At 39.4% G+C, this 24,472-nt stretch overlaps 1 protein-coding gene across 2 annotated transcripts in view; it reads right to left on the bottom strand.

Moving 5' to 3' along the window:
• Window positions 1-24,472, bottom strand: part of FNIP1 (folliculin interacting protein 1) — a 125,111-nt gene that overhangs the window by 38,163 nt on the left and 62,476 nt on the right. Inside the window, exons 3-11 of one of the 2 annotated variants that reach the window (XM_054976204.1) lie at window positions 20,516-20,656; window positions 14,545-14,645; window positions 13,496-13,570; window positions 12,494-12,585; window positions 7,150-7,233; window positions 6,181-6,252; window positions 5,356-5,491; window positions 2,691-2,892; window positions 1,271-1,356 (exon numbers count right to left, since the gene is read on the bottom strand). In XM_054976204.1, the coding sequence (XP_054832179.1) occupies window positions 1,271-1,356; window positions 2,691-2,892; window positions 5,356-5,491; window positions 6,181-6,252; window positions 7,150-7,233; window positions 12,494-12,585; window positions 13,496-13,570; window positions 14,545-14,645; window positions 20,516-20,656 (989 nt within the window). The remainder of the gene's footprint in view (window positions 1-1,270; window positions 1,357-2,690; window positions 2,893-5,355; window positions 5,492-6,180; window positions 6,253-7,149; window positions 7,234-12,493; window positions 12,586-13,495; window positions 13,571-14,544; window positions 14,646-20,515; window positions 20,657-24,472) is intronic. The other variant, XM_054976205.1, reaches the window with a different exon arrangement.

Genomic DNA, 24,472 nt, shown 5'->3' with positions numbered 1-24,472 from the left:
ACGTATGTGTTATTTATGGAATTAAAAAAAAAAAAACCTCTGGTGCCATTTCTGTTGTTTAAGGATGAGGGAACATCATACTTCTATGTCAACTACATCCATAAAAATGAGCATAGCAAGTTGTGTTAATTAAGGCAATTGCATTTGCAAACAGGCTGCATGCTTTAGTTCAAAAAGTATTTCTGATGTGTTGTTTTATCTTTAACACTATCTACTGCTGTTTTCACAGAAATTCTGCCACACGCAGTATCTCTTGACTGAAGTGAATTGGGATTATTTGAAAAGAAACTTGAAATGGTTGGAACCAGCAGTACATTTCTGCTAATGGAAGGAAGTGGCAAATTTTACCTATTCACTCCCCCCACTGCAAACCTTTTATTTATTTAAAACATTTATCAGCCCCTTTTTCTCCAGAAGTGCTCGAGGCAGCTTACAATGTAAAATCTCAAAACAACAACAATAAAAACAATTAAAGCACAGAATACATTTAAAAGCTGTCCTAAATAAAATAATCTTCATCTTATTCAGCCCTCATACTATTCCTTAGGGTCCCCCGTACTCCAGTATCAGCATTTCAGGCTGTAAAAGGAGGGATGAGAAAGTCCTGTCCAGTAAGGGAAGTTCCTTCCTTCAACCAAAATGGCACCTGGACCCAACACATTTTATTCTTCTATAGCTTTCAAGATATACAATAGGGCAATATGCATTCTCTCCCAAAATGGAGTTGATTACTGTAGTTGATTACTTAGGGCCAAGCTACACATGACTAATGACACTTGAATGGCAAGTGTATTTCTCCCTGTTCACTTGCCCTCCACTCAATCCACTTGCCGTTCAAGCGTCATTCGTCATGTGTAGCTTGGCCCTTAGTCACTGAATAAGGTTCACATATCTGAAAGTCACTCCTCCCCTATACTGTATGATGCTATTAAAATTTTGTTCATCTTTTTTTAAAATGTTGTATCCCACAATTACTCCAATGAACTCAGCTTCATGGCCCAACTGGGAAGCAGACTAGGCTGAGTGAAGTGACATGCCTAAAGTCACCTGAAGAACTTCCACAGATGATCAAGGATTTGAACCTGGCTTTCAGTGTTCAAGCTCAATATTCTAATCATTACCCACCCTACCACACGCACTGTTGCTATAAATCTCAGTTAATAGATAACAGGCTTAAACAAATGTATTTATTTCAGGGCTTGGAAACGCTGCAATTGATGCTAAGAGAAACACTCAATGCCTGGTAACAAAAGTTTGGAAGCAAACTCACCTGAATTCATTTAAGGCATCTACAATCCTGTTATATGCCAAACTCCTCTGGCTACTATCTGCTGATCGGCGGCTCATTTTCATAGCCTTGAAAACAATTGTTAACAGATAACCCACATTAGGCATGGCAACAGCAAATGAAAAACAAAGTCATGTGCTATGATATATGGAAGGAGCACCAAGATTGGCAAACATTTTTTGTACTGTGATAAACACTGATCACTTGCCAAGTTTCATATCAAAAGAAGAAATACGTGAGACACATGTATTTGCATTGTGTTTCTTTCCCACACTGTAGCTTGTAAAAAGCTAAGGAATGTCCCAAAGTTTTTCATAATGATTAAGTGTTTAAATCTCAAACTGATGACAAATTCTTCTTTCTGTACTTAGTAAATACTACTTAAAATTTTGTGCTAAGATTTGTTACATGAGTAAGGGGTAAGGCTCAAGGGGAATTTAGTTACAAGTGAGAAAAAATTCTGTAAGTAATATGGCTCACTATTCTAACTTCTGTTGTTATCTTAGAGCAAGCAGTTAACAGCATAATGTTATGCTTGCTTATTTCATGGGTCCCACTGTCTTCAATGGAGCTTAAGACTGGGAATAGGCCTAATTCAGACATGTATTGGTCAGTAAGAGTCTCTGCTTAAAAGAAGAATGGTAGAACCATCCCCCATCTATATAACAACAACAACAACAACAACATTTGATTTTTATATCACCCTTCAGGACAACTTAATGCCCACTCAATACCACATGTGATGCAGGTTCTCATCCCAACATCAGCTTGTGCCAATCTGGCATCTATGCAACTGCATTTTACCTTTTTAGGGAGAGAATTACATAAACTGGACATTATGTGGTGTGCCTGCATTGCGAGAACCAAGGGAATGCTTCCCATATCCTAACTCTCCTAGGTAAGTGGTGCATTATTCGTTACTTCAGGTAGGCAAAGGTATTACCTCCTAGTATTCTCTGACTGTGATATGAGAAAGTAAGATAGAGGATAAATTTACAAGTTCATGGAATTAAAGATTTGGGATAAGAAACCATATGAACATGTGAAAATTTCTTATTATCAGTCAGACTCATTATTGTATCTAGTCTGGTATTGTTTGCTGTGACTGACAGGAACTGTCCAAAGCCACAAACAGCTGTTGTTCATAGTCTTCTTACACAATATTCTTATACTACACATGCCAGAAATTGAACTGAGCACAAAAAGGGGTGAGGTGCGCTACCAAACTAAGGGCCCCACCCCAAAACTATAACTGCTTAGACACCAAGCATGCTTCATTCACACTTGGGATAAGCAGCCCTTATTTAATACGGTATCACTTAATCTGACCTGTCAGTATACAGGCAATTAGGTATTTAAAATGAGAATATCAATTCAAAGAGGTGGCAGGGGCAATATTTACCTGTTCTATCCCACTCTTCAGTTTGTTCATGTGGGTTTCAAAGAGGGGGAAGTGGGAAAAAAAGAACTCATGAAATTTGCTGTTTTCCTCTTCATCCTTTGAAAGTGAGAATATCACCCCGATGGCTATTTTCTTTTTCCTGACAATTCCTGGGTTCGGGCTGGAGCTGTCATCTGACAAGTTAAAACTTTCTTCTACAGACCTTCAGAGAAATAAAAAGCTGGTCTAATTAATTGCTTCCAAAATGCTTCCAACTACTGCATAAATAGAATTTCAGCACATTCAGTGATCAGTAAAAGATCATCTTTATTATTATAGCTATATTTAGAATTTATTCAAAAGCACAGAAATAAGTCTTTGGTGACAAGCTCATATTTGTACAAGTTTTGCCAGGCATTTATTATCAATGGGATTTTTTCTTCGAGAAACAGTCTCTCTCTGGTACACTGTGAAGCTACTGCAAACAGACTGGGTTTGGTTTCATGTGTTTACATGTAAGGTATGTAATGTTAAACCCATAAATTCCTCTTGATAACTGCAGTTATCACTAGACAGTTGATATCAGCAGTTTATTACGTAATCCAATAATATATTCAGATAGGCGACCAAGTGATTGAATCAGTCATGTAATCACACACTCATATGCTTGGCTTTCACTTAGTGTGTGAACTCTTTCTTTTTTCCTGTATTATTCCACATCTTGTCTCCTAATTGAGACATTTATCCCATAAACTGCAATAAATATTATGAAGGTACAATTCGAACTAGACTAACAACTCGATTCTAACTAAATTTGGTTCCATGTACATCAGAACTGAATTCTAATGCATGAAGAGCAGTCATACAGATATAGTTTGTGATGGGGTATTTCGAATCCTTCACATCTCTAGTACAAGTTTTACAGTTTAAAAGTTACACCAAAAAAACTCAGAACAGAACTTTATATATTAAAATACAACACCCTTAAAATTCTTTTTTTTATAATTTTTTTATTTTTCAATATCTAACATACAAAACTACAATGACAGTAACTACAAAAGACTACAATAGCACAAGGGAAGGGAAAGAAGGGAGAAAAAAGAGAAAGGGAAGGGGGGGTGGGAAAAAAAGGGGAAGGTAACCTACAAACACTAAACGCTACATTTCAATGCTTTCCCTTCATACTGCCATAGTAAAAAAAAATAGCTTAATAAAGTAGTGACGGAGTGGTTGATCATACAAATTACAAATTACAGTTCAAATTAAATCTTTTTCCCTCCCCTGGGCCTCGGACGCAATTCCCTCTGCGCAGCTACCGCCAGAGCGCTCATTGCCTCCCCCCTCCCTTCAGGCTTCGGATCCTCTTCTTTTTGCTTGGTGTCTGGTCCAAATTCTGGATTTTTATCCACAAAATCCCTTAGCTGATCTTCCGAATTAATCTTGTGAGCTTGATCTTTATAACTAAACCCGATTCCTTCCGGGAGTAGCCATTTGTACTTTATGTCACGTTCCCTCAAAAGAGCTGCCAACTTCTTGTACTTAAATCTTCGTTTCCGAACTAAAAATGGAACGTCCTTCAATATCTTGACTTTATTTCCCAGAAAGTCCAATTCCGCATTGTATGAATTATATAGGATACTGTCCCGGACCCTCTTAGATGAAAACTCGATAACAATCTCGTGAGGCAGCTGCTGCTTCATTGCATATTTTGAAGATGCCCAACGGACTCCCAAAATGGCGCTTTTCACTTCTTCTTTAGTTGCCCTCGCGGGTGTCGCTAAAAGTTCCGAGGCGAGAGCCCACAAATCCTCATTTTCCTCCTCTTTAACATTCTGGAGACGCAAAATGGTTTGTGTTCGCTCCACTTGCAGTCCGATCAGCTGGTTTTCCACCAACTTTAATTCCCTGTTCGTTGCTTTCGTAAGTGACGCACTTTCCCGGGCAGACTTCTCTGCCCCCCCCCGCTGCTTCTTTAATGGCTTTCACATCGCTTTCAATTAAGCCCACCCTTTGATCTGTTTCATTCAGCTTGTCAACAAAGGGTTTTATGGCTTCCATAACCGCTCTTTTAATCAGTTCCTCAAGCGTCTCGCCCCTCTGCAAGGCAGCCGTAACTGACTTGCCAAGAGCAGGACTCTGCTTTTTCGCTGCCCTTTTAGGGGGGGGGGAACCGCCAATCTTCCGAGACTCTATGGGGGGGGGGGAGAAATCCGAGTCTTCTAACCTTCAGACCCCCCCACTCCTCACATACGCTTGTAGTAACAGAAGGGATTCGCTTACTTGCAGGCTTTCGCCTAATCCTGTTCCTTGCCGTTTTCCATAGCCCGGCAGCACACTAGGTGCTGCGCTCGTCTGCCAGCCTCCATAGGGACAAACAGGCAATTTACCCCCTGCCTCGATCTGTCAGAGGGCTCTTCCCGCCGCGCCCCGGACTCAGACTCCCTGCCTGAGAGTCTGGGGGCTAACCTTTGCAGATCAGCCGCCCGGCCAGGCGGCTCGGTCGCTTCTTCTCGGACCTGCCGAGAGGAGCGTCCGGCATGGCTGCGAAAACGAAAACGAATCACAACACCCTTAAAATTCAATACATACTAGATCTTAAAGAACTTGCAAGACTTTGACAAAATACACCAATGTCATGTGTGAATCTGAAAACTATGCTTCCTGTCAGCCATACATTACAGCTTACCATCTAGGGAAGACCCCATTCTCTAAGCTGGTTGTCTGATTGCGACGCAAACGCCGTTGGTAACTGCCAGCACAGCTTCTGTTTAGTGAAGAACCCGGAGAAGGAAATGGAGTAATAAGCAGGCTGCTGAGAGATGCTGTAACAAAGAACAGAAGGAAAAAACCTTTTTAAAATTTAAAATAACTTAAAAAAACTTTTCGAAACAGTATTTTGGATTTATATGGTGATGCCAGCAGTAGTGAGAGCATCCGTCTCCTAAATGTGTTCATTTTCCAGAACGAAGACATGAGAAAGGAAGGTCCCATGTATTCAGCCTGCCATTTTTGCTTATATTTAATACCAAGGAACATAATATATCACTTGTTGGATTGGCAGAGAAGATCTGCAATCCTTGTGCAAATATCTGCAGCTCAAACAGACTGTAGGTTCTAATTCTTAGTTGCTACTCTATAAAATCTTCAGTATTAATGACCCAGTCTAAGACTTGTTGTGAGAATGGAATAAGAATTAAAAAGCACCCTACACATAAAATTGCCACAGAGAGTAATAATAATGCATGTACAAAAATTCCCTTTGCATACTGAAGATTTGTGATTAAACATCACTTTTCTGGATATAAGCCTCAAAGATACTCATATATGACATATTATTTACTAATATTTTTAGAAATAATGTTTTAAACAAAAATATTCATGGAAGAGAAAATACCTTAAGGTCTTGTATTTTGAGAGATCAAGAAGAAGCAACAGGTAATACTTTAGTTACAAAATAATATGCAGCAGGAAGAGTTCATTTAAAGATATTACATTTTGTTCACTACATTACCAGATCTTGCAATTCCACTATCTCTGTCTTCATTCAATTCCCTCCCAGGCATGTCCATAGGGTTGCTGTGAACTATGAAGATAAGGTTACCAGTTAGCATGAGAATATGAAATGTCTCTTTGGCTTTGTAGTGCTCCATTTAATTATTCGAATAAATCATGCTAATTTGCTGCATTCATTTAGGAGTTTGAAAATAACAACACAGCACACACACACACCCGTCACCAAGAAAGGCTGCAAAGCTGATCAAGCCAAGAACGTTTGATCGTACGAGTGCTCAGATAGATTTTACTCAAGCCCACCTCTTTATTTCAATGCAAAAGTTAGTCATGGAGCAAAAGCACTCAATGCAAGTTATAAGCAGATACTAAAGAAGAAAACAGCTGTACAATGGGTGCTCTAGGGCAGATAGGATGTAAGTTTGGACCTCTACTGCTTTTTCAACTAAGCAAGAAGCAATCTGCATTTGCAGCCAGCCCTTACTGCAGAGAGGCAAAATCCTAGCCATGCTAACAACTTCAACAAAGCTAGGATTTCATCAACCAGGTCAAAAGTTTCTTCTTGATTGTAATAATTTAGAAGTTACAAATTGTTCAGATTGGGGGAGGGGCTAAATCAGCCATGGAAATAAAAGCCAGTTATTGCAAGTAAAAAAAAAAAAAAGATTGTTACTGGTTTATAGGAATGGCAAAAGATTGTATTTTTATAATGGAATTCAAATTAGACCAACTCCTGAATATCCAATGACAAGCATGGATGGTCAGGAATTTGGAAATTATTACTAGGATTTGAAATGAGGGGTCATGTAAGGTTCCTTGAAATTCTTAATACATCACGTGTCTTTTCTGACCTATCCCACTGGGACTGATCTTTGAGATTTTTAAAATGTATTTTATTTCCAAGGCCAAGCTACAAAATCCACTCAGCTTTGTTACACCAACTAGACTACCCACACAGCACATAGCAAACCTGCAAAGAAAGAGGCGCTCCGGATCAGGCGGAGCGGACCTTGTTCAGAGAATGCCCGCCTAGGGCTGCAAAGCTGTGAAAAACCTACATGGCAAAATGTAAAATACATATGAAAGAATGAGGTTAGTAAAGCAGAACAGCATCTGTGGGAGGGAACAAAAAAAGATAAGCCAACATAAATGCAGACCCGCAAACATAGCAAAACCACACTTATTTCACACAGTGCTCAAATAACAGGGAGCCCAGCACTTCTGGGATAGTTTACTGCCCTACAAGGTTCCAAAGAGGGAGTGATTTGGTCTCACTACCTTTATTCAAGGGCCTCTCTGCCCACTCATCTCTTCAGCATGCCTCTCTGTACTTAGCTCAGACGGGCAGGTTGGTCCCTCCAAACCTACCCTCCTTATGACCCCCAGTAGGATTTCTCTCACTTGCTGGGCTGCCTGCCTACCCCTCTTATCCCACACACTTGATTTGCTCAACTCTGTAAATCCCAAATCTCTTGCCACATCCCAAGGGTCTCAGCTGCCTCAGCGCTTATTTGGTACAATGAAGGAACAGCAGCTAATTGCTTTAGAACTTCCCGTATCGCAGTGCACTGTCAGAATAAAAAGGAATAAAAAACACTGGCAGCAGTGCACATGCTTGAACTCCAGCAGGGTATAGTTTCAGGTTAGTAGCCATGTTGGTCTGCAGTAGAAGAACAAGATCTGGATACAACTGCACCTTAAAGACCAACTAGATTTCCAAAGTATGAGCTTTCAAGAGTCAAAGCTCCCTTTGTCAGATCCCAGATATCTGATGAAGGGAGCTTTTACTCTCGAAAACTTGTAACTTGGAAATCTAGTTGGTCTTTAAGGTGCTATTGGACTCGGATCTTGTTATTCCAGCAGGAGAATGAGCAAAGGAGCCATTGGAGGGTCTGTTCTGCACAGGGACCTGACTAAGGAACCTGCCTTTGAACCCATACACCTGTGCAAGCAACTGATTCACAACAAAAATAATGTTAATAAAATCTTCCTTTTCCTACTGTGATTTCTTGCAGTTCCGACTTGTTAATCATAACTATCTTCTTAATATTGCACTGACATATATGGACATTAGGGTTGCCAACCTCCAGATGCAGCTGGAGATTGCCTGAAATTACAACTGGTCTCCCAACTACAGAGATCAGTTCTCAAGAGAAAATGGTTGCTTTGGAGACTCTAGTTATACGGTCCCTCCCTTCCCCAAACCATGCCCTCTCCGGGATCTCCAGGAATCTCCAGGAATTTCCCCAATCGAGTTGGCAACCCTAATGGACATGTATTCCATGCCATGGCCATAATCCTTATCCTGTGTACACAGAGGACTCTCTGTAAAGATAGATTATCAGGTCCAAATAGAAAACAAGGGAGACTCTCCTGTGCTTTCATAATGTTTTCACGACATAAAATGGGACACATTTCTTTTGAATATGGCTGTTAGTTTTTATTAGTAATTGTATTAGCAACAGGTATCTGGGTACCTGAATCAACCTGAGCTTTCAAATGTGTGCATGGGCTTCAGAATTTAAAAGACTTGTCACCAAAGCACACTCTTATTTTCTCTTTATTTTTTGTTAATAAAAAAGGAATAATGAGAACTAACTGCTTCCAAAAAGTAGGTGGAATGGGAAAAAAAATGACTTGTGCACAGTATCGTCTGTAAGCACACAGTAACCTTTTAAAATTAAGACCTGGCAAGGATCAGTGGGTCACAAGTATTCTTTTTATTTAATTTACTTGCTAGAAATGTTCTGGTTATATATTAACTTCGTTTTTGCTCTGCCTCACACTTATATTCCGTGGCTTTGAAATATAACCTAATCTAGTTTTCATGAATGGCTCATACTCTGTTGAAGGTTTATTACAGATGCAAAGGGTACTGTCTGCTCTTTGAAATATTTATTACTGGTCACTGGATACCTTCACTAAATTACAGTTGAATATTCCCACTTCCCTGTAACAGCAAAATAAGAACTTACATACCCACCATTACGTAAGATACAGTACAGTCCCAGGCACACCTTTCTAAGCCCATTAACTCTGTTTAGGATTGCACTGGTTAAGAGGTGGAACCAGTTAACATGTTTCTATACTTGGTACAGTAACTTCACCTTACACTACAATAAAATTCTAATAATGCAGGCACTGGATGTGGATGGGCTCATAATATTTTAGAACTAGCGAAAGTCTGCTAGCGTTAAACAAGACATTTGGCTTATCCTTGTTCACATCACTCACTTGAGTGTTTTTGCACTAAATATTTAATTTCCAAGCCATCTGCAAGCATAATATACATTCAATATCCTGCCACTGGGGACAGGGGCTGTATAATCCACAATATTTTTAACAGATATAAACCAGTGAAAAACACTGAAGTATAAGCACAGCAGTTGTAGTGGTTTGAGGACCACATCCTGGGCTACTATCACACTTACGAATATTCCAGAAGAGTTTACTAGATATAGTTTTAAACTCTTTGTATAACAGTGAACTGAAATGACAGGGTATCCTATTGTGGCCACTGAATATCTAGCCATGTGTTTGTCTGCAAAAGCATTACTATGTTGGCCCTATGGCTGTCACCATGCTCCTGCCTGCAACCTACCCTTCATGGTATATCAGTATGGTGAGGACTAGACGTTTTGTGTGATGTAAAGATACAATGTGGAGAACCAACGAGCATGAGCCACCAGGATCTGCTTCATGTATATGTTGGCCTCTTTATGATTATAGCATTGTAACTTTAATTGTACTGGATTTCTTACACTGCGATTAACATTGAAGGTGTGGGTAGATGTGCTGCATACCTTGCAGAGGACTTAATAGACTGTAAGTTATTGCATTTGCAAAATGTGAATAGTAATGAGTATTTTATTTGCAGTAATTATTATAGGAATTGTGTCACTTACTGTTACTCGGGGTGGTTGTGTTTTGTTTAGTGTTCATGTATATGTTGGACATGGGGAAGAACTTGCTGAGACAAAAAGCAATACCAGTACAGTAATCAGGATTCTGTTTTAGTTAACTTGAGATATACTTGAGAGGTGAAAACACCTGTGTGCCAAAGCATAAAAAACAAGTTTTATGCCCTTGATCTTTAGCCAGCTATTAAAAGCCAGTCTGTTCCTACAAGCTGAGTGATATTGATTACAGAAATAGTTTAAGAGTACATGGTTCATTTGAACACATGAAATAATCCCACTGGTGCTCTACTGGTTCTTTATGGATTGACCCTTTTAGCCCTGCTAAGTTGATGGGGCCAAGGTAGCCAAAGACATCAGTCTGAAGAGCGATCTACTAATTAGATGAACTTTGGGTGCCTGTTCTGAAATGATTATATTCAAACAGAAGACCTTGAAAATGAAAAATTTAAATTGGAAAGGTAAGTGTTTTGACAAGAACATCATATTTCTCTGTTTGTTGGCACAGGGCAACTATGGAATATTAATTAGGCTATCAGGGAACACCTGCATGGATAAGGGCACCCCTAATTGCTGCAAAACACAACAGTGGAAATAATCAAGAGCAATGAAGCTTATTTTTCAAGTCTATCAAGTTGCATTTAAAATAATTGGCAATAAAAATCATAATAAGTATTATGAATAACCAGAAAGGGATGTCACTACTTGACATATAGAAAATTCAGGCAGAGATCACTACCCCTGCAACAAGACAGCATATAAACATTAATTAATGTTCCTTCCAGGCATTTGGGTACCTAACTCACTTTGATTTTCAATGCAATTCACATCATGGTCATAAAACATTATTTAGAAGCCATTTCCACTGATTTCAATGGAATATTGATCTAGTAGCCTCAAAGGCCACGATCAGTTTAGAAAATTCACATACAGTTTGGAAAGCAAAACAGGATATGAAAGACTGAATAACCCAAAGGCAACATTTGCAATCTAGTTTAAGGATATTTAGAACTAGTGGATTTCATGCAGGTCAACTTACAAGTTAATTGGGGGGAATCAATTAAAAAATTAAAAATCATATTCTCCATCTAAAAGAGACCTTACAATTGCACGATGATATCATTTAATTGTCTTAGGTTCACAAGACTTGTAGAAAATGTGGCACTAAGGACAGCAACACATTTTCTACAAGATTTGCTAGTGAAATTTCTATACAATGTCTTATACCTCTAGGGATTTAAACTCATGCCCTGGAAATCTAGATGTTCTTTAAGGTGCTACTGGACCGGAATCTTGCTCTATAAGCCTAAAATAATGGTATCTAACATGCACTTCATGCATTTCTTTTTCTTTATTTATAATCGTGTTCAGCTGATATCAAGCAATGAAGTTATATTAATTTAAATGAAACCAAGATTCCTAAACATTTGATGTGCCAGACCTTAAGCCCAATATGCCAACTGCCACAAATTAGCCCTTTCCCCTTAATATTCTGCATCATGCTAGGAAGAGGATTACAATAACATAGAGGTGAATTGATCCTCCAGTATCCTACAGATATTTTTTGTAAACAAGAACTTTGAACTGCGTACTAAGTTTTCCTTTCCCTGCTGACACATCTTCTGAATCCCTCATATGAGGGAAGGCTGACATACTTCGTAGTATGCAAACCATGTGATTACCAATGCAAGTTCTTTGATGTGTACACAATGAAAAGGCATGCTTATTAAAAGTACAAATCTGCAATATGCAGATAGAAACCTCTGCATGTAATTATGTTAAAAATGTAGTTAATAAAGATGCTCTATGGGAGAATTGATATGAGGGGTATGTAATAAGTACAGATACCAAATATCAAATAAGAATCATGTTCATTTCAATAAGTGGATATTTGTTTACATTTTGTATTGGACTGTGGCTTGGATCCTGTCTAAAATCTCCACTGATGGAGGGATTTCCGTCAGCAGAGCATGATACTTTGCCTCTCTCCCTCTCCAACCCAGAAGACCCCCTGAAAAACAGGGAACAGAGGACCCCACAGGAGCAGTATGTGGAGGAAGTTGAAAATCTGCTGCAGAAGGGAAGGACTAGCAAAAGTCACCCCCTCTTCAGTCAGTAAAAATGACTGGTGGGATCCAACCCTGTATCCTTCTTATCACCCCATGAGGATCTGAATGGGTATCACTAGCTCTCTTTAGTCCATCAAATAGGCACACAGTTTTCCAGTTTTCAGAGTTCCTGGACATAAACTATATCCGCATTTAGATCATGAGACATTTTAGTCTTCAACCCATTCATTTCCTTTGAAGTATTTATTTGTTTATATGTGTTTTGCTTTTAATAACAGATCTTCCAAAGTCTTCAGACAAATAACCCAAGAAGGAAGGTTTTAATTACTTATGTTTCCAAGTAGTCCATTCATAATTGTACTGTGATCTGGCTTTAGCATGTTACTGTCCTGATTAATGAACTCAAGGCTGTCTTGAAGCCTACAGAAAAAAAAGAAAAAAGGAAATGAATAGTTTTTTGCATTTTGTTACAGTGCAGTTTGTTTCTGTTATTGTCTATAATCTGTATACTTTTTTTTCCTTTTCAGATCTATGGGCAATAAAATTGTTTAAGTTGACAGGCAAGATGAAGTGCAGAAGCCAATTTTACATATCTTAAATGGCTTCTCTACATTATTAACTGCAGCCTAGAATGATCTCCTTCTTCACCTGTCACAATATAAAGATGACTAGAACAGCAAAAAAGTCAAATGGCCTCCTGTTCCAAACAAGAGACATCTCTAACACTTCACCCTTTTAATCTATGCCATCCCTTCCCATTCATTTTCTTTTCCCATCTTAGAAACTGTGCCTTATGCCATGTAGCAACTTATCAACAGTAGAGTGGTGCCAGACAATCAGAAACAAACAAAGTTCTCAGAAAGAATTCCCAATTACTTTCCAAATTAATATTTGTCTTTTATTTTCAATAAGCACCTTTCTTGCACTAGCACATGGGCCAGCCTTCCTAAATTCTCAGTTAAGCATCCAAATTCACCGGGGGGGGGGGGGAGAACGGGATATTCCTCCTAGATTAAAATGGCCTTGAACTGGAGCAAAACCAGGGAACCAAAAATGGATACAAATGAAGATCCACTTATCAAATGCAGAGGATGTTCATCTGCAAGGTTTTATAGTCTAGGGCTGGGATTAGTATGGTTTTATGTATTTTGTATTATGCTGTATATTTGTTGTTTTGTTGGATTTTTATTATGTTTTGATGATTTTCACCAATGTAAATTGATTATTGATATGAACTGTTTCAAGCTTTTAACTGAAGAGAAGCAGTCTAAAAAACAAACAAGCAAATAAACAATACATATAGTTCACATATTACATCTAAGACACTCACGTGTTTAAACTTCCATAGATACTACTTCCAGTTCGAGCTGTAAAAACTTTGCTTAACATAAGCTGTGGAGGTGAACTGCGAAGCAGAAAAGGGCATTGGATTAGATACTTCTTCATTTGTTTGTTGAGTAGGATATCAGAGTCATGAACAACTCAAGACAGGAAATTATTCTTTACTCAATGACTGAAAAATCATTTTAGCCTCAGCTCACTCAGAAATGATGTTGTATGTTAACACAGTTACTTATTTTTAAATATATTCTACTCTTTTCCACTGAATGAAAGTGGTCAACAACTTTAATATACATTATAATGTAAATACTCAGTGACCTTTCTATTCATATTTCTCATATGTCTGTCTGAAATTCTGCAACTAATTTGTGCTATATCTTTAGTTTCAGGCATGTATCTTCTTGTTCAGGTCATAATGGAACGTTATGCATCTTAGGGAGCAATCCTAAGCAACGTACTCAGAGTTATGTCCCCTCTTATTCAGTAAGGTTTATTCCCATGACAGTATTCTTAATCTAGGACAACAAAAATGTCAAACAATGTAGAAACACATGGTTGATGGAGAGTACTGGTGAGCCCGAAAATTCGCGCTGTTGATGTGTCATTGTGCTGGTCTTAAAAAAAGGTATTACATTAAAAAAAAAGAAAAGAAACAAACACATAGGAGGAGAAACAGGATCAGGCCTCCTGGGCCCACCCCTGACCTTCACGTGTTGATCAGGACTTGCGCATAAATGTCTGTGTATGCATACACATAGGCTCTGGATATGCAACTACAAAAATGGAAGGTAGAGATCATATATTCAAAGCCCATGGGCAAAAATTTTGATCAATGATGAGAAGATGGTGTAGGATCAGCGGACATGATTCCATTTTCCCTCCTCATTTTGCCATTTCTACACTGTTCAACTGTCTTCTACGACGATAGTGACAATAATGTGTACCTGAGATACGTCTCCTCCTATGAGAGTACTGGGTTATTATCTGAAGTCAACAAAATGAAATCTTTTGGGAAAGCTCTGCAATCAGAAGGCTTACCGGATTTGATGGATTTTTAAGGTTGAACCTTTGTAGCTCATGGCCACAGAACCAAACATCATCTCCCCAAGCATATTAGCATCTGAGGAACACCGGGAGCCCTGAAAAATATGCCATCAATTACTATGTTGTATAGTTGACCACTCTTTGAACACTCTTAGTTAAGACACTACAGAAATAAAAGGGAATGTCTTTTTGATCTAGTAAACAAATAATAACCAAGACTATCTGAAACACAATAGAGATACATGTTATGGACTCTTAAATCTCATTTTGCTTATAAAATTGGCTGTTGCCCATGATACCAAATGCCTAATAGTCCTACCTCTATCTCTCTTGTGCATCCATTGCAACTTTCCTTATATTTTAGGTTGTTCAAAACAAAGCAAGAAGCTTCTCCAGTGCAAAAGACCAGAACAAAGGTGGAAAAACCACAACTGGAGGTACAAGAAATACTAATATTCTATTGAACAGTAATGACAATTGTTAAAGTGTAAAGTGACAAGTGCTTTAATAAATATATTTGATAATTTTCAAAAATATATCTTAGAATAAATAATCTCACAGTAAACACAAAAATACAATATAGGGGATGGCCAAATAAAAGGTAAGTATCAGTATAACAGTCCAAAATTGCATGTTCTTCTCTTTTACAGGTGGTGATGCCGAGGAAGACGAAGACCAAAGTTCAATTGGTGAATATTCCGTTTATATTTAAGTAATTTGTTCTTTCTTTTGGATTCTTTCAGGTGGAGCCATGACGGTGATGGTGGACCTTCAGAGCTCCACCTGAAAGAATCCAAAAGAAAGAACAAATTACTTAATTATGAACGGAATACTCACCTGTTGAACTTCGGTCTTTGTCTTCCTCGGCATCACCACTTGTAAAAGAGAAGAACATACAATTTTGGACTGTTATACTGACACCTTTTATTCAGCCATCCCTATATTGTATTGTTGTGTTTACTGAGATTCTACTGACTATTTATTCTAAGATATATTTTTGAAAATTATCAAATATATTTATTAGAGCACTTGTCACTTTAATAATTGTCATTATTGTTCAACAGAACATTAGTATTTCTTGTACCTCCAGTTGTGGTTTTTATACCTTTGTTCTGGTCTTATATTTTAGGTTGGGCAGCACTACATGCCTCAGAAGCCTCTGGAATGTGTTTCTCAATCTCCTTGTCCCGTCTTTCTGTGAAGCAGCACCCAAGAAACTGGGTTCTGAAACATATTTCCCCATCCCTGTTCTTTGCCCATCCTTCCATACAGGAAATGTTTGGTAGCTAAAGCAGACATATATTTATTTGTAATGGCCAGGGCTTTTTTTCAGGGGGAACGCGGTGGAACGGAGTTCCGGCACCTCTTGAAAATACTCAGCAATAGTGCTTGAAAATAATATTATTTCAAAGAAACCTGTGTATTTCTTCCTCTTTTCCCTCTTGAGAGTTTCGCCACCTCTTTTCCCAGAAAAAATCCCCGGTAATGGCTATGAAGGATTTATAAAATACTAACATGTTATAAATTGTTTGAGTAACTTAAATCACTATATTCCATTTGCTTTTATTTTTTAATTGGCAACTTCAGTATTGAAATACTAGAGTGCAGAATTTCACACACATTTAACACCTGGTTAAAGATCATTCACATTTATTTGGCGCTAGCCAAATGTGTCACTCTACAGGATAAAGTATAGTTTCATGTTTAAACAGCACTAGCAATTACTAACATTAAAACCAAAAGATTTTCAGTCAGACACAGTCAAGTAGGAAAGCACAGGAACCAATTGAGGGAAGGAAAATATATTGTACCCAAGTTATTTTTCTATGACATCTGAAATAGAGTCTGATGTCCTAAAATATGATGGTTAATGAGACAATAAAGGTAGAAATCGTGTATCTAATTCTGAACTTGGTTTCAGAATGCAGATCAAAAAATCTACACAATAGAGCCAGGAACAGAAAGGGGAGATGTTTGTACAAATATCACATACCTAAAAAAAAAACCCCACCCCCACCCAAAATAGAGAATTAATGTCTGTGAAAGCACAAAAATTGCAACACAAACAAAAAATGCTGAACAAGATCTTGTGGCATTAGTAACTGGCAAGGAAATGGCAAGCTCCCCCACCAGCTGGCACAGGAAAGGGCATCCTATACCCTTTCTGCTCCAAGGCTCCCCATCATGCTTGGCTAGCTGATGGGGTTAGCCTGGAAAAACAAAATGTGTCCATTATACCCTCTGTTCAATGCCCAGAGTACCTCCATCACCTGGCCAGTAGTAGTTTGGGAGGCAGCAGATTTTTTAAAATATTTCATAACAACTTATGCCCAGCCTTTCTGTCCTTATAAGGACACCAAGGCAGCTAACAAATTTATATATAATAAAATCACATCTTAAAAAAACATTTAAAGCAACAAGAAACACATCATTGAAACAACTAAAATCATTGTTAAAATACATACAAAAACTTAAAACGAGCAATTAAAGCATCAAGCAGGAAAGAGGGATCATTGAGCAAAAGCCAAACAGAAAAAAAAGTCTTCACTTGCTGGCAAAAGTTGACAGCAAATGGGATAGATGAGTCTCTCTGATGAGAGTTTTGGTGCTGGGACTGAAAAGGCCCTTTTTTTAGTGCAACCCACCTAACATCAGAAGACGGGGACACCCAAAGCAGGACCTAGGAAGATGACCATAGTACTTAGGTAGGTTCATAAAGGAGTAGGCGGTTCTTTAGGTATATTAGTCCCAAACCATATATGGCTTTAAATGCCAACACCAACACCTTGAATTGTGCCTGGAGACAAATTGGTAGCCCATGTAGATGGTCTCAAGACTGGAATGATATGATCCTGATGGCCCACTCCAGTCAACATCTTGGCAGCAGCATTCTGCACCAACTGAAGGTTCCAAACATTTCTCAAGGATAGTCCTAGATCTTTTCTGCCCAGGAGAGGCTGCAGCTGGTTTACCAGTCAAAGCTGGTAAAAGGCACAGCTGTCACCTGCTTAACAGCAATAATCCTGGGCCCAAGAGCACATTTCCCCCCTCCTCCAATTGTATTAGTTTTAATTTAATTCAGTATTACATTTTTGCTCTGTTCTTCTGATATAGCTTGCTCTTGTATGAATGTCTTTATATTTATCTGCTGTCTTGTTTTGATTAATACAACGATGGAAACCACCTCAGGCATTTTAAAATTGAGAGCTTGGGGCACAAATATTTGAAATAAAGATTTCCATCAGTCCAAAGTCACAGCTCTGACATGCAAGTATTTACATTTTGATATTTTTGTGTCCCTACCTATATACTTAGTAAGAGCCCCATGGCACAGAGTGGTAAGCTGCAGTACTGCAGTCCAAGCTCTGCTCACAACCTGAGTTCAATCCTGGCGGAAGCTGGGTTCAGGTACCGGCTCAAGGTTGACTCAGCCTTCCATCCTTCCGAGGTTGGTAAAATGTGCACCCAGTTTCCTGGGGGTAAAGTGTAGATGACTGGGGAAGGCAATGGCAAACCACCCCATAACAAAAGTTTGGCAAGAACCCGTCGTGATGCGACATACCTCCGTGGGTCAGTAATGACTCGGTGCTTGCACAGGGGACTACCTTTACCTTTTACCTTTACCTATATACTTAGGGAAATCTAACTGGCCAATTAAAACTGATCATCATCTTACAAAACTACATTTACACATAATCTTGGAAATGCTGAACAAAGATGGATTCCATGGATTCTGCTAACAGTGATGCCTTCTGCCAGAGAAAGCTTTTCCTTGATGTAGGAAGCAAGGTGAGGGCTCTTTGCACCCTGAGATGGACCACTGTTACCAGAATGGATCTGTGGGGTCAAATGTATGACATACATCATTTGCTTAATTTTTTGACAGCTTCTCATATTACTTTGTTTGAATTCTTTGTAAATACTTTGCATCATATGTATACCATCAAGAAAGAATCATATGCTCTCAGATATTTACATTGACTTTCTATTTATTTCATTTTTTACTTCTAGATCTTCATGCAATGTCAAGGAAATATATTTTGTCTCCTCAGTATTGCATGATGACTTGTTCTTCCAATAATACTAACTGTGTCATAATTTCTGAATAAAGCTTAACCAACTCAGATGATAAATGAAGTAGCTAAACTCCATTCTGGGCAGATGCACACTGCTTTCAAGCTCTTGTAAGACTTGCTAAAGTTACATTGTGTATGAGGAAGGGAGCTTAGCAAAAGCCATATCCCTTCCTGTCCAAACCACAGTTCTTCCATGATGAGGGAAGAGATAAATATAGCTTCATTCTCCTGATAAATCTCACAATGTGAAAACAAGCTACACGTTGGGTAGATGCGTGCACAATCTGTCACTGGTTGAGTCCTGTGCTGAGCTTAACAAAACTGGGTAACTTGTTTGAACATCGTTATCAATGCACTGCCCCAGAATATATGATGTTAGGATCATATATCCTCCTAACAACCTCCCCCAAACAGAGAATTACTTCACTACAAAGGGTCTAAAGATTCAATTCTATTTTAGGAAGGCTTAATAGAAAACACTTGTGATCAGTGCAAGGTGAGATGACAGAAATATATCCATGTCAGATGACTCTGGCTGCAATGGTGGCCAAAACCGCTTCTCTTATGTAAAGTGTAACTCAAGTTCAATGAGCACCCATGTCACAGCCCTTTTAAATTGTCAGCAAGAAACAGATTTACAGTTGTACATTTCCAAACTGCTTTATAGGCCAAAAAAAAAAAATCTCGAACATAAGGCTTTACAAACATTTAAAGCAAACTCAATAAACACTTGACAGTTAGGGGTGTAACACTACAGATAGCATAGCCTATGGAAAAAAGGTTTATTACTCAGACACTCAAAGACCTATTTCAGTATCATTAATTCCTTTCCCCCTGCCACCCCCTCCAACTGAACTAAGAAAATCCATTACTGTATATATCATCAGCACGGATGATGGACATCTTTACAAAACAAATGAATTGGAATTTGTGAGAAGACTAAGGACCAGCTTAGATGTGATGGCAACAATGGGCCCAATACAGCTGCCATTTTTAAGCCTAATTAGGTGATTTAAACATGTCGCACATGATCAGACCACCAGCGTGGCAGGATGAGGATCTGTTGTCCCCCCCCCCATTTCCTTTTCAAGAACCAAAACAACCACGGGGGCCATTTCAGGGCTTGAAAACAGTGCGGGGGGGGGGGCATAAGAATGCTTCATCACATCATGCATTAGGCCTCTTTGTGACCATTTTAAAATCTCTTCATTAGGCTTTAAAATGGCATTGCCATTCACAGGCCAGACCAAGGGACACAGTCGTGTCTAGTTTGGCCCTAACACTTCACTTCTTTATAAATAACAAAACAAAAAATCTCATACACATAAATCTGAAAACTTCATCTCAAATGTAATTCATGTAGCACACATTTCTTGCAGGATGAGGGAAGCACCAAACTTAACCACAACTGACCAAGAAGGTAAGCTCATCCCACCAAATCTCAGGTTTGTTGAATTTTCAGTTTTTTGCTATCTAAAACTAGAAAATGATTCCCTTTCTCATCTTTTCCATCATCCAGAGCAACCATTTTGTCCCCAATTTTGCTGGGGGGCCAAAGAAAAGAAGTGGGAGATATACATGCCATATATATTTGGAAATACCAATCTTTCTAACAGTCCAATAGTAATAATTACTCTTCTAGACACAGCCACTTTCCATTCAGACAAGCTACCTATATTAACTCTATTCTTTTTCTGGTATTCTAAAGGTTCCGTAGTCTAGTTTGCCAGACATCTGCCATCTGCTCTGTTGGACAACCACCAATTAAAAGCTTCAAGTTTCCTGTCACCCTCTGGCCAGTTCTAGCAAATTCCTAATAAGGTGATGTTTTCAAACAGAAATCAGTCACAGTGACAGTGTGACACATTTACAAGAGGAGGAACTCTCACCTGATATTTTGAACACTGCTCTTTTGTTTCAGAAGATGATGAAGAATTGATTGAACTGTCCAAAGAGGAGGAACTGTCTCCTCCAGGCTTGAGCTGGCAACATTTCCCAAAGACTTTTACCTGTACATCATTACAGAGTTTCTGAGGGAGAAAAATAAATGTGTGTTAAACTTAAGTTTAACCAATTCCCAAAACAGTATTCTGAGAAGCATTGCAGTCTGGGAATCTGTATGCCCTACAGTCTGGCTAGATATCTTAACTTTAACAAATACTTTAATGTCAATGAGAGAAACGAAATCAAAAGCCAAGCTGAGTTTCCTGCTAAATTCCATTTGCCTGATTAGTCTTATTTATGTGCTAGAATTTGGAATACCAACATTTTGTAATTTTCAATTGTAATGCATTTTTTAAACAATGGTAGAAGTAAAGTTACATCAAAATAAAGGAGGTGTTCAAAGGGTAAAAGAAATTCTGTTGTTTCACCCTATGATATTTCATACACATCAAGTTGGACCTTTATAGATAAAGCTTGTGCTGTATGTGCTATCAGATTATTTTCAACTAATGGGGGGGGGGGGGGCAATACTTCCTTCATGTTAAAACACTAGTGCAAAACACCACTTCTGTTGAACTGAAAACAGGAATGCCAATCTACAATTTAAAAGATCAGAGGGTAAACCAAAAGCATAAGATAATACCATATCATGTGTCTGCTTATACAGCCAGCCAGTGTGCCATAGTAGTTAGAGCATCAGATTAAGACAAACGGGTATGAATCTATCCTCTGCCACAGAAGCTCACCAGGTAATATTGGGCCTGTCACAGTCTCAGTCTAACCTACCTCACAAGGCTGCTCTTGTGACAGTAAGGCAGCAGAGGGGAGAATGATGTGATAAGCTGCTTTGGTTTCCAATTAAGGGGGAAATGGGATATAAATAAAAACTAAGTTGTGATGGACTGGTTCCATCTCTGCCTCTCCCAAGGAACAGCCAATGAGAGCTGGCAAAACACCAGGCCAGTGACAGTTGGAGTTCATTGGAAGGAAGTTAGAGGGAGAGAAGGGATTGGAGCTGCTGAAGAGAGACTGCAGAGAGACTGCTGACTGTTTAAAACAGTCTCTGTGTTCTGATACATATTATTTATTTTTATTTATTTATGTCATTTATGGTCCTCCTTTCTCACTGAGACCCAAGGCAGATTACACAGTATGAGATTAGTACAATCAGTATCAAGTACATTTCAATACAGTATCAAGGACATTTCATAAACAATACCACAGGGTAAATAGATACAAGTTTAAAAGACATAGTATTAGCAAGAATCCAATACAGAGTAGAAAAAATACTGAAGCAGAACATAATCAATTCTAGGACTAACATAAGACAACATGGAACACTGGTGGTACATAGAAGCACATATTTAAAGCAGCAGATAATGTGTGTGGTGAGAACCCAAAGGCCCAGGGCGGGCAACACTGAGCCCAGCACCCCGGGTGGGTTGAAAAAGGAAAGTGGGGGTGTTTTGGAGAGACTGGGGAAGTCAGTGTTAGAGAGGGAAGAGGGAAAGTGTTTGGGAGGGAGCTAGGGAGGGTAAGGGTGTTTCCCTGAGGGGAAGGGTATTTCCCTGAGGGGAAGGCAATGGGATAGGGGAGAAAAAAGGAAGGATCCGTGGAAAGACAAGGAAGGGTCCTTGGGAAGGGAGGAACAGGGAAGGATCCTTTGGAAGTGAAAAGCAAAGTCAGGGGAAGGGGATTGCCCCTCCCTGCAACTGTCCTACCCCAACCCAATGTCGCCATCACTGCCACCGACCTCTCCCCCTGGCATGGACGACTAGCTTTGCAAGACCCAGTGTGGCTCCCTCACCCCCACCTGACACAATCTGCAACATTTAGTTGCAGGCCCCCACTTGTTTTAATATGAATGTTCAACATTTTTTTCCATTCCTTTCCTTAGTATTTGAAACCACCGTTCACATGTCTATTCCAAGTCCAAAACTGCTTAGGAGACTAGAACACTCCTCTTTCAGAGAATAATTAGAGGTGCAGTTTACACCAGTATTGGAAATGTCATTCTATATCCACTCCGTCAATAACTGTAACATATAGTCATTTAATTTGTTTTATATAATTACTACATTAAACTAAATGACAACATTATAGCTTAAAGTTATAATGCATAGCTTTTGAACTGCAATTCTTGTCCAGATGCTTTTTGACTTTTTTGTGATTTGATCATAATGGGCATCTGACTGGTAAAGATACTAGATCTTAGTGTTTCTGTGGACGGAAATATTTCTGCTACAGATCATTACTTCCTTACTTTCCTCATACTACTGCAGTCCAAAATGCCCCCAATGCTGCATGTGGGGGACAAGGGACCCTCAACAACAGCATTTCAGGGGGCATTTTGGGCTGGACAGGGAGGAGAGAAAGTTGCACTGTGTGGGCAAAAAACTCACTGGGCCCAAAACATAAAGCAAGCATTATTGTGGCCCACTGTTAGTTGTAGGAAGTCAATTCTGAACTTGGCATTTTCAGGATCTCTCCCAGTTGTGTCACAGACATTATATATAAAGCCAAGTCACTTTGCCTCTCTACAGTGCTTTGAGGCTGTAGCCAAGCAGCTGAGGCAGAACAAGATGAATCCAGTGGCAAGACAAAGGTCTGGTAGGGAAGGGTTGATGCTTGGAGGGACTGAATACACTTTTGGTAGATGTAGCGGAGTTGGTATTTGCACAACAGATTAAGAGCTTGGGGGTACTCATGGGCCCAGCCTCAGTGTTTGAAAAGCAGGTTGGTGTAATGGTCAAGAGTATCTTCTATCAGCTACATCTGGTTCTCTGTCTCCTGTTGTAGACTCCACCAATTTGATTATTCTAATTCATGCTTTTGTAACCTCACAGTTGGATTACTGTAATTCACTATGTAACACCCTTGAAGACAGCCCAGAAACTGCAGGCGAGTCAGAATGTGGCAACCCAATCATTGCCAGAGGCTAGTGGACAGGTACCTGTCTCATCTATTTTAAAACAGCTACACTGGCTGCCACACTGGTGCTGTCTGTGACCTTTAATCCCTTCACAACCTCACAAAGAACCTCAGGCTGCCACATACTGGCTATTGCCCTACTAAAGGTAGTTTTCCTGACACAGACCAGAGCTGGGGGTTTTCTATCACATATAACAGGCCCCTCAAACAGTGTGGGGAGAGGCATTGATTTTAGAATTTTTTAAAAGCTTCTGCAAGTCCATTTTATTTGCTAGGCTTTTTACTAGATTGTTGGCAATTTTTTAAGGAAGAAGGGGATTATATGGGGTTTTATTGTATTTTGCATGTTTTACGTGGCGCAGAATGGTAAGCTACAATACTGCAGCCCAAGCTCTGCTCACGACCTGAGTTTGATCCTGGCAGAAGCCGGGTTCAGATAGCAGGCTCAAGATTGACTCAGCCTTCCATCCTTCCGAGGTCGGTAAAATGAGAACCCAGTTTCCTGGGAGTAAAGTGTAGATGACTGGGGAAAGCAAAGGCAAATCACTCTGTAACAACAGTCTGCCAAGAAAACGCCGTGATGTGACGTTCCCCCCATGGGTCAGTAATGACTCGGTGCTTGCACAGGAGACTACATTTACCTTTTACCTACACTTGGATTAGTGAGTAGAGATGGGCACGAACCGAAATATGAACCAAAGTTCGTCATGAACCAGGCCGGTTCATGGTTTGCGAACCAGCGGTTTCTCAGAGCCCATTTCTGACAAACTGCCACGAACTTTAGGGTGGTTTGTTTGGTTTGTTTTTTGGTTCATCACAGCCTGGTGCCAATCAGTTTCCTAAGCAACAGAGGTTAGGCTTTCTGCAGACCTTATGCTGACCCGGAAGTGGTAGTTTGCTGGCCCAGAAGTGATGTTTTCATGAACCAAAACAAACCATTTCGTGAACCGGGGCAGGTTCGTGAAAGTTCA

This window comes from Eublepharis macularius, chromosome 4, assembly GCF_028583425.1.
Source record: "Eublepharis macularius isolate TG4126 chromosome 4, MPM_Emac_v1.0, whole genome shotgun sequence".
Lineage (NCBI taxonomy): Eukaryota > Metazoa > Chordata > Lepidosauria > Squamata > Eublepharidae > Eublepharis > Eublepharis macularius.
Note: the sequence above shows the minus strand (reverse complement) of the source record. Positions and strands in the feature narration are given on the sequence as shown.